Genomic DNA, 10,014 nt, shown 5'->3' on the forward strand with positions numbered 1-10,014 from the left:
AGTCGATCATACTCAGTGATTTATCACAGAAACAAAGAACTGAGTTCCATATGTTCTCACTCATAAGGTGACCTTGAACAATTATAATGCAATAAGAAAGTGATTGGCAGTAGTGGAAAACTGTCAGGGGAAGGGGGGTGGGATTGGCAGATGGGGAAGACTGCTAGGGGAGGAAGGGGCGTGCCTCATCAACAAGGGTACCTGCATGATCAATGTTTGTATACCTAACCCTGAATTGTACCCCACATCTTTATAATAAATAAATTAATTAAAAATTAAATACATTAAAAAAAACACACAGTCACCTCTGCACACATCAGAATGGAGCTCAGCTCTCACCCCTACTATTGGAATAAAATGTTTTCACCGCTTTAAAAAAAAATAATGAAATAAAATTACTTAAGGCAATCTACAGATTTAATAAAATTTAATAAAATAAAATAAAATTACCTAAGGCAATCTACAGATTTAATGCAATACCCGTCAAATTACCAGCAACATTCTTCTCAGATCTAGAAAAAAACAATACAGGAATTCATATGGAGACGCAAACAGCTAAGAATAGCCAGAACAATCCTCAGAAAAAAAACAAAGCAGGAAGTATCACACTACCAGACTTTAAACTTTACTATAAAGCTACAATAATCAAAACAGCCTGGTATTGGTACAAGAATAGACATATAGCCCAATGGAATAGAATTGAGATTCCAGAAGCAAAACCTCAATTTCTCAACCAACTCATCTTCAACAAAGCCTCCACCACCCACCACTGGGGAGAGGAGAACCTATTCAGTAAATGGTGCTGGGAAAACTGGCTGACCACATGCAGAAGATTCAAACAGGACCCCTATCTATCCCCATACACAAAAGTTAATTCTAAATGGATCAGAGACCTAAATGTAAAACCTCAAATCATAAGAACTTTAGAAAATGCAGGACACACTCTTATGGAAATTGGAACTGGCATCCAATTCCTGAGCCAAACCTGAAATGCACAGGCCATAAGAGATAAGATAGACAAGTGGGACCTCATTAAACTGACAAGCTTCTGCAAAGTCAAAGAAACAATTAAAAGAGCAGGGAGACAGCCCACAGACTGGGAAAAAGTATTTGCTAACTCCCTGTCCGACAAAGGCCTAACATCAAGGATCTACACGAACTCAATGTGCTAAAAAGAAAAAAACAAACAACCCCATTACAAAGTGGGCAAAAGATACGACAAGACACTTCTTAAAAGAAGACATATGAGCGGCCAACAGATACTTGAAGAAATGTTCAACCTCACTAGTCATCAAGGAGATGCAAATTAAAACTACACTGAGATATCACCTAACTCCAGTCAGAATGACCACTATCAATAATTCAAAAAATAAAGATGCTGGAGAGGATGTGGTGAAAAGGGAACACTTCTACACTATTGGTGGGAGTGTAAACTAGTGTAGCCTCTGTGGAAATGTGTGGCAATTCCTAAAAGCTCTAAAAATTGACCTTTCATATAACCCCACAATCCCCCTGCTGGGAATATACCCTGAAGAACTCAAATCACTCTATAAAAAAGTTACCTGCACACGTATGTTTATCACAGCATTGCTCACAATAGCAAGATCATGGAACCAACCATGCTGTCCATCAAAAGAGAACGGGATTTTAAAAAATGTGGTACATATACAGAATGGAATATTACACAGTCATAAAAAAGAACAAAATCATGAATTTTGCAGCAACCTGGGTGGAATTAGAGTTTATAATATTGAGTGATCTCTCACAGAAACAAAGATCTGAGCATCACATGTTCTTACTCATAAGTGGACCTTGAACAACTACCATAATACTATAAGAAAAGGATGGACAGTGACAGGAAACTATAGGGGGGAACAGGGAGGGGAAGGGAGGTGGGATTAACGGTAGCCAATATCTGTCTGGGGAAAGGGGGGCACACCTCATCAACAAGGGTACCTGCACAATGAATATTTGTCTATCTAACCCTTAACTGTATCCCACAACTTTAAAATAAAAAATATAAATTTGAAAAAAAAAAGAAATGCTGATTGACAGAGGGTCTTCAGCATCTTTGGTTTGGTGCATACATATGTGTGGGTTTTCTTTTATTTTCATTTTCTTCTTTTAAAGGATAGCTGTAAATGGAGTTTTTAAAAAAAGATATTTCTGTACAGTGTGCCTCGGGAATGCAAGACATTACATTTGAAACTCAGACTTTCAGGATGTTGGTTGCATAAATTAAATATGTATTCACCAACTTACTATCTGTTATAAATTGGCCAAAAGTAAGCCGACTGCATACACAGAGGGTGTGTGGGTTTGTGTGTGTGGAGAGGGGGTACACCAGGATGTGTTATTGGGTTGACTTTGTAAAGATTGTTTTACTGTTTTAAGTGTGGTCATTTTTCAAAGCATTTGAGTAACTCCATTATGCTCAAGCAGAACATTTGTCAAAAGTAATTATCTGAGTTTGGTGGAAAGGCCTTGCTCTGGTATGTTTTTGAATCCTAGCAAAGAGTTTTAGATAATTGACCCTGTTGCCCAGCGAAGAAGTGACAAAAGTCCTTTTTAATTGCAATCCGGTTATTGGTGGCTGGAGTGGCCAGGACCCTTTACTTCATCTCCTAATTTCATAGTGGGGTATGTTATCATCTCTCCCCTTCTCCGTGATCCTGTTAGTCGCTAAATTTCTTTTTCTGTGGATGAATGAGCAGGTGATAGTGATTCTGCAATGAACTGCCTCTGGGAGAGGACACTGAGTTGTAGACAGTGTGTTAGAAGTAAGCAGTAAGTATGAAGTAAAGGCCAGATTGATGTTATCACTGAGTTTTTGCTGGAGTGGAGTACATTACTTACTGCTTGCTCAGCCATTAACTCAGAATTGTGTGGGGGTGTTCAAGTGTTCTGAAATGCATTATTCAGGTTCCTTGGAGGGGCAATCAAGTATTATTACAGCGTTTCAGTATATATTTTAAACAAGTGAACAATGAATTGTTTTATAAATCTTTTAACATAATTATTCATGAACTTGCCATATCTGCCTGCAGAGGTTTATTTAATAAATAACATCATCCTGATGGAATTTTTAACAAATTAAATAAATAAATAAGTTGAGAACAGTAACAGGATGCTTACAGGCTGGTTAAAAGATCTACTAGAAAGAGACAAATCAGAGTGATGCATTTGTGTGGGGGAGAAAAGGAAAGGAATGAGCTCTAATGTTCAAGAAGAAAGATCAGCTTCAGAGAGTTTATGTTTTTTTTTTTAAAGTCAGGGTCTCACTCTGTCACACAGGCTGGAGTACAGTGGCATGATCACAGCTCACTGCAGCCTCAACCTTCTGGGCTGAGGCAATCCTGCTTCAGTCTCTAGAGCAGTTGGAACTGCAAGTGTGTGCCTCCACACCTGGCTAATTTCTTGTATTTTTGTAAAGATGACATTTTTACTATGTTGCCTAGGCTGGTCTAGAACTCCTGGGCTCAGAGATCCTCTCACCTCAGCTTCCCAAAGTGTTTGGATTCCAGGCATGAGCCAATGCACCCGACAGAGAAAAATCACAGAATTTATCTATGGTAAGAGGCTAGGAGGAAAAATATATTGGTAGATGTCATAATGGGTATCTGAAAAATTTCCTTCTGAGGGCTTCAGTTTCTCAGACTAGAAAGCAAAACTGTCAATAGGAAGTGGGAAGGAGAGAAAAGGAATTGGTCTTTAAAGATGAAATAAAATGGTGAAATAGTCATCAAGGGAGGAGAGAGAGTGAACGGGTGAAGTAGTAAAGTCAAGCACCAATGGTTAGATTACTCAGTGAGAACAAACAATAGAGACTCAGTCATTCTTTAATGAAGGACTAAAAGAGTAGGTTTTTTTCTTTTTTTTTTTTCTTTTTTCTTTTTCTTTTTTTTTGAGTTGGAGTCTCACTCTGTCACCCAAACATTAGTGGTGGGAGAGCTTACTCTCAAAATGATTAGAGCTGGCCAAGCTTGACAACAACAAAAATCAAGAAGCCTCTTTCTCTGCTTCAGATTCACCAAATATTCTGAGAAACCATCCCAGGTATGAATGTTCACTATCTATACAATTTTCTGATGATCGTCATCTGATTACCCCTAGAACGCTAATTTTCCATGCCTTAAATGACACTCAGTGTCTCATTGGACTCGTTGACCCTACTCTCCTACTGTTGATAAATAATTAATTCCTACTCCTATGAGCATGGAGAAAGAAGAAGAACTGCCACTTACCAGCATTCTTGTGGGTTTTCTCACTGCTGCAACAGATAAGTTTCCTGAACCAACAAACTGTGTGAAAAAGAGGAAGTAAAGCAGAAAAAGGAACGTTAAGTTAGTTTCGACAATTTTCTTTTTGACCCTCCCTTGTTTAGAAGATATCTAGCAATCGTTATACAAACCTCTTCCTTAAAAAATTCACACCCCCGAACTCAAAATTGTACTTGTTGCTGCTCATTATTTTATATAACTAAAATTTTAAATGAGTTTAATTTTGCATACATTTATCATCTTTTCATTTTTTTCATATTTGGCATTTTACAAGTTATGTGTGAGTGTGGCTACTTTAAAAACATATTAATGTATATAAATAGTTAATAGAATATGGTTATATTTATGTTTATATTAAATATAAATAATATTTACTTGCATACACATGGATGTATATATCATGCGCAAATTCTTACCCAAGTTTCAGATAAGGTTTTGATTTATTAAACTGGATGCTTTGGGGGCTTTTGTTTGTGTGTTTGTTTTTTATGTTGGAGTTGCCCAGGTTGGAGTGCAGTGGCATAATCTCAGCTACCATAGCTTCAACCTGCTGGGCTCAGGCAATCCTTCCGCCTCAGCCTCCCAAGTAGCTAGACTACAGTTGTACACTACCATGCCCGGCTAATTATTTTATTTATTGCATAGACAAGGTCTCTCACCATGTTGCCCAGGCTGGTCTCAAACTTCTAGGCTCAGGCAATCCTCTCACCTTGACCTCCCTAAATGCTGGGATTATAGGTGTTAGCCACTGTGCCTGAACAGTCTATTTTAAAAGATCTCTTTCTAATCTAAATATCTACATACCCTCTAGTTTTCAAAGTATTACTTTGATGTGTTATTATTCTCATGACCCTAATTTTGATGAATGAAATACTCTACCTAGTTATGATTTTCTCAAAAGCTTCATCCTGTTTTTTGCCTTGTAAGTCACATAGCCCTTTACCAAACCTCTCCTATGGATTGGGGGAAAAGTCACCAGAATCATGAACGACAAAGTCTTGCTAAATAAAATTCAATTGTTGAATTCTAGTTGATCATGAAGGAACAGGCTCTTAGTTCTGCTTCAAATAACAAAGAGATTATCAAAGGAACAGTTTAGCCACTGTCGCTTTGTATAAGAGCATGTACTCTGTTCTCATCTCAGCTTCATCTCATACTCACTCTGTAATCTTGGACAAATCACTACGTCCCTCTTTGCCTCAGTTTCTTTTTCTGCATAATGGAGATATACATATCCCCATGTTAACATTACCTACCTTATAGCTGTATGAGGATAAAATGGAATAATACATATATAGGGCTTAGATATTTTCTCATCATACAGAAACCATTCAAATTATTAACAATCACTAAAGTTCTTACATACATTTTTCCATTTAATTTTAGAGACCCAAAGAGAAGATCCTCATACTATTTTTACCATACTGGTGAGGAAGCTTAAGGACAAGAGCTCAAATATCTTTTCTGATGTCATACAGTGAATTAATAAGAGAGAAAGATGAGTAAATGGAAAGATATATAGTCAATTTACAGCAGAACATTATGAGGGGTGATCCAAAAAACCCATGCAATTTATTAAAAATTATATTTATTCTTACATGATTAAACTTGAGTCACCTTCAAAGTACTCTCCATTTGATGCAGCACACCTATTCAGACACTTTTTCCACTGCTCAAAACTGTTTTTGAACTCATCAACTTTGATGCCTTTTAGTGCTTCTACCATTTTTTTGTTTCACCTCCTCCACATTGGCAAAACATTTACCTTTGAGTACTTTTTCACTCAGAGAAACAAAAAAGTTGTTTGGGGCATGACTGGTTGAATAGGGAAGTTGAGGAATGGAGATCATGCTGTTGCTGGTCAAAAACTGCTGAACAGTCTGTGGTGTGGACAGGTGTGCTTGTAAATTACCCATCACGAAACTAGTTGAAAGAACCTCAACAACAACAAAAATCACTGATGCTGAACATAGCCTCTAACAACAATGTTAGCGGGTGCACTGATGCTGATGGGTTCCTAGAACACTTACCTAGTGGAGGAAGCCTGTCCTACAAGGGACCCATCCTCCAAACAATAATTCCGGGTTTTTTTTAGGGGAGACACTCCTTGTATTCAGTGGGGAGGGAGGGTATTAGCCCACACTATAGATAAAAGCAGATGTGGAGGGCCATGACATAGACAATAGACCTCACTCCTTAGGTGATGCAAAGCCAGAAGAGGCTTTCAGCCAGGAGAATCCAATGGTCAGATTTGAATCTCAGTGTTAAGGACACTAAAGAGAATAAAACCTGACTCTCTTTTGTGACAAACTAATCTCATTTCTTGGGAAAAGGAAAATCTTTCCTAACCAAACAATTGAAATTCTTCGTGATTCTTTATTTTACAATATGGAAATTTTCCATTTAGGTTATCAGAATTTATAATGCAAAGCAAATGTATATCTCAGCTTTCTTTAAAAAATTTGGAAAATTCTAGGAAAGAGTCTAGAAAAATTTTAATTACTTGGAAATAGTATATCACATAATCTTTTATCAGAATTTTTGAGGTCAAGAAATTTTAACCAAATTAAGTGTAATTTCCTTTTAGAAGAGAGTTGGAAGTCAATGATTTTGAAAAACCAAAAATAAAAATATATTAGAGTCCAAGACTTGTTATAAACGAATTTTTCATTATTTGCCAATCACATGTTCTATTCACTGTTTCCTTCTTTCTTTCTCTCTTTTTTTTTTTTTGGATTCAAGATCTTGCTCTCTCTCCCAGGCTGGAGTACAGTGACATCGTCATGGTTCACCGCAGCCTCAAACTCTTGGACTCAGGCAATCCTTCCACCTCAGCCTCCTGAGTAGCTGAGACTTCAAGCATACATCACCACATTTGACTTTTTTTTTGTAAAGACGAGGTCTTGCTAGTTGCCTAGTCCTCCGACTTCATCCTACCAAAGTGCTGGATTATAGGCGTGAGCCACCACACTCAGTCTATGTTCTCATCTTATATTTTATGGTATCATCTTTGTTGTCAATGTTCAGTTTAGAAGTGAACATGTGTAAATTCTCAAAGGTCTACCACCAGAATAAATAAGCTAATAACAATTATGATAGTAACAATAACAATAATAATAATGACTGATTAACAAATAATTCATATCACTCTTAAAAAATGAACTATCAGGTAAGTAATAATCAAATGAAAAAGCCTAGCCCAAAGTCTATTTTATTGTGATTAAAATTTGACCCATAGTGAAAAAATGACTGTGATTTTTAAACAATAATTAGTAGACACATTTCTTATATCCCAAGCCAGGACTTTCTGCTGCACCACAAGAAAATTCACCAATACTCACTTTTCATTATTTTTTTCAGTATCTATAAATTTAACATATAAATATTAAGTTAATGTTTGGGATTTAATGTGTACTTAGCAAATATGATTTCTTTCTTTTTTATTTTTTTGAGTCAGGGTCTCATTCTGCTGCCCAGGCTACAGTACAGTGGCACAATCGAAGCTCACCTCAGCCTCAACCTTCAGGTATCAGGTGATCCTTCCATCTCTGCCTCCCTAGTAACTGGGACTACAGGCATGGGCCACCACATCCAGTTATTTTTTTTTCACTTTTATTTTTTGTAGAGATGAGGTCTCACTACGTTACATAGACCAGTCTTGAACGCCTGGGCTCAAGTAACCCTCTCACCTCAACCTCCCAAAGTGCTGGAATTATAGGTGTGAGCCATTGTACATGACCATTATTTCTTTTAATCAGAAAGAAAGTAGCTTTTTGTTTTACTTGCTTGTGTCAAGAAATACAAAGCAAAGTCACAGCATGCAATCTTCAAATAACCTACAACGATTACAAACAATGCTTTCATAATCAAACACATTTCTAGCAGTGGTATCTAAGAAATGATTTATGACCAGGGGAGTATGGATACTCACAAGCATAGCACCCCACAGTGGGTAACCTGTGTAGAAAGTGAAGAAAAAGAAATGTCTGACGAGATGGGATAAGTACTATAAGGAACCCAAAAAAACACCCATAGCCAGGATCATTGCTCCATTCAAGATTTGAATGGCCTGTAAAAAAGAAGAAAAAGGTTTAACAGTCTCATGCTAAAGTGTACATTGAGAATAGACCCTTTAAATTTACCTCAGAAGGGAAATGGCAGCTCTTGAAATGGTTAAAATGGCAAGTCTAAAATAATCTGGCAAGAATTTATCCTAGGGAGCTTTTTATTCCACTTCTTCACCAATTCCAGTGGCACTCCTACATCCTCACACATCCCCCACATTTCTGTTCATTATCACCAACCCCTCTCATAAAGTAGCAGGACAGTGAAGGAGACATAGCTGGTAAGGTAGATGGAGTCTAAGTCTCTTCCCAGCATGCTCTGGGGCCACAAAATGGCAAAGGTAGACAGATGGCAAGAAGTATTTTATTCAGTCTTTCTCTCAACCCAATTTCTAAATTTAAAATGTGGAACACAAGTTTCATAGAGCTCAATCTCCTGAAATGGCTGGCCAAAAGGCACAAAGAAAAGATAGAGGGTCTTGGAATACATTTTCCAAGGCTTGATAAAATCTTTTTTGTCATGAGGAAATGACTCTGCATTTTTACTCTGCAGGTCTATAACACCAAGACTTTTCTTCAATTTGTCATTGACTCAGTGGTAAATAATGCAGAAATTCCTTCTTATGGACACAAAGTTTCCCACATGATATAGTTTACCCTTAAACAACATAAGGGTTTTGGAAGTCTGCCCCATCTCCTTGCTGCTGAAAATGCACAAGTAACTTTTGACTTCCCCAAAACTTAACTACTATTGGTCTATTGTTGACTGGAAGCCTTACCAATAACATAAACTGTCAATTATTACATATTTTGCTTGTGATGTGTATTACTTATTATATTCTTAAAGTAAGCTAGAGAAAAGAAAATGTTATTGAGAAATTTCTAAGGAAAATATATTTATTACTCATTAAGTGAAAGTGGGTCATCACAAAGGTCTTTATCCTCATTGCCTTAGCATTGAGTTGACTGAGGAGGGGAAGATAAAGGAGGGGTTGGCCTTATTGTCTCAGGGATGACAGACAGAAGCAGAAGGAAATCTATATATAAGTGGACCCTCACAGTTCAAACACATGTTGTTCAAGAATCAATTGTATTTATTTTTTTCCTTCTTAAGCCAATTTTTAACTAAGGATGACTTACTCCAAGGACTTGTAGTTTTCCCTTCTGATTATCTTGTAATCCATCAATGGGCTGGTATACAGAATTATGTGCACCCTGTGGTCCCACCTTGCTGCCTGGGGTACCAGCTGCTGAGGCTGTCCCCAGCTCTGCATTCTCAGTTTCATGGGAAGCCATCTGGGACTGTTTATGGCTATTGCAGAAAAGAAATTCAAAGGCTTGATGTTTTTCCTTTACCACTAGCTAATAATATTTTTGAGTGTAGTAGAAGGGTTCAGTTCTGTCCATGAATCGCAATGAGTCCCCACAAATGGGGCATGAGGACAGAATAACAGTGTTTGTACATTGTTCAATTCCTGGCTGGGCACAGCACTTTGGGAGGCCAAGGTAGGAAGATTGCTTGACCAGAAGTTCGAGATGAGCTTGGGCAACATAGCAAGACCTTGTATCTGCAAAAATCAAAATATTAGCCAGGCATGGTAGTACACACATGTACTTCCAGCTACTTGGATGGCTAAGGTGGAAGGGTCGCCTGAGTCCAGCAGGTTGAG

The 10,014-nt window shown here is 37.5% G+C and overlaps 1 protein-coding gene across 1 annotated transcript in view; it reads right to left on the bottom strand.

The window, feature by feature from the left end:
* Positions 1-9,640, bottom strand: part of MS4A3 (membrane spanning 4-domains A3) — a 14,649-nt gene extending 5,009 nt beyond the window's left edge. Inside the window, 3 exon segments of the mRNA XM_008070714.1 lie at positions 4,245-4,301; positions 8,212-8,349; positions 9,485-9,640. Coding sequence (XP_008068905.1) covers positions 4,245-4,301; positions 8,212-8,349; positions 9,485-9,640 — 351 coding nt within the window.
* Positions 9,641-10,014: the final 374 nt, after the last annotated feature.

This window comes from Carlito syrichta, unplaced genomic scaffold, assembly GCF_000164805.1.
Source record: "Carlito syrichta isolate Samal-C Ts95f unplaced genomic scaffold, Tarsius_syrichta-2.0.1 Scaffold313944, whole genome shotgun sequence".
NCBI lineage: Eukaryota > Metazoa > Chordata > Mammalia > Primates > Tarsiidae > Carlito > Carlito syrichta.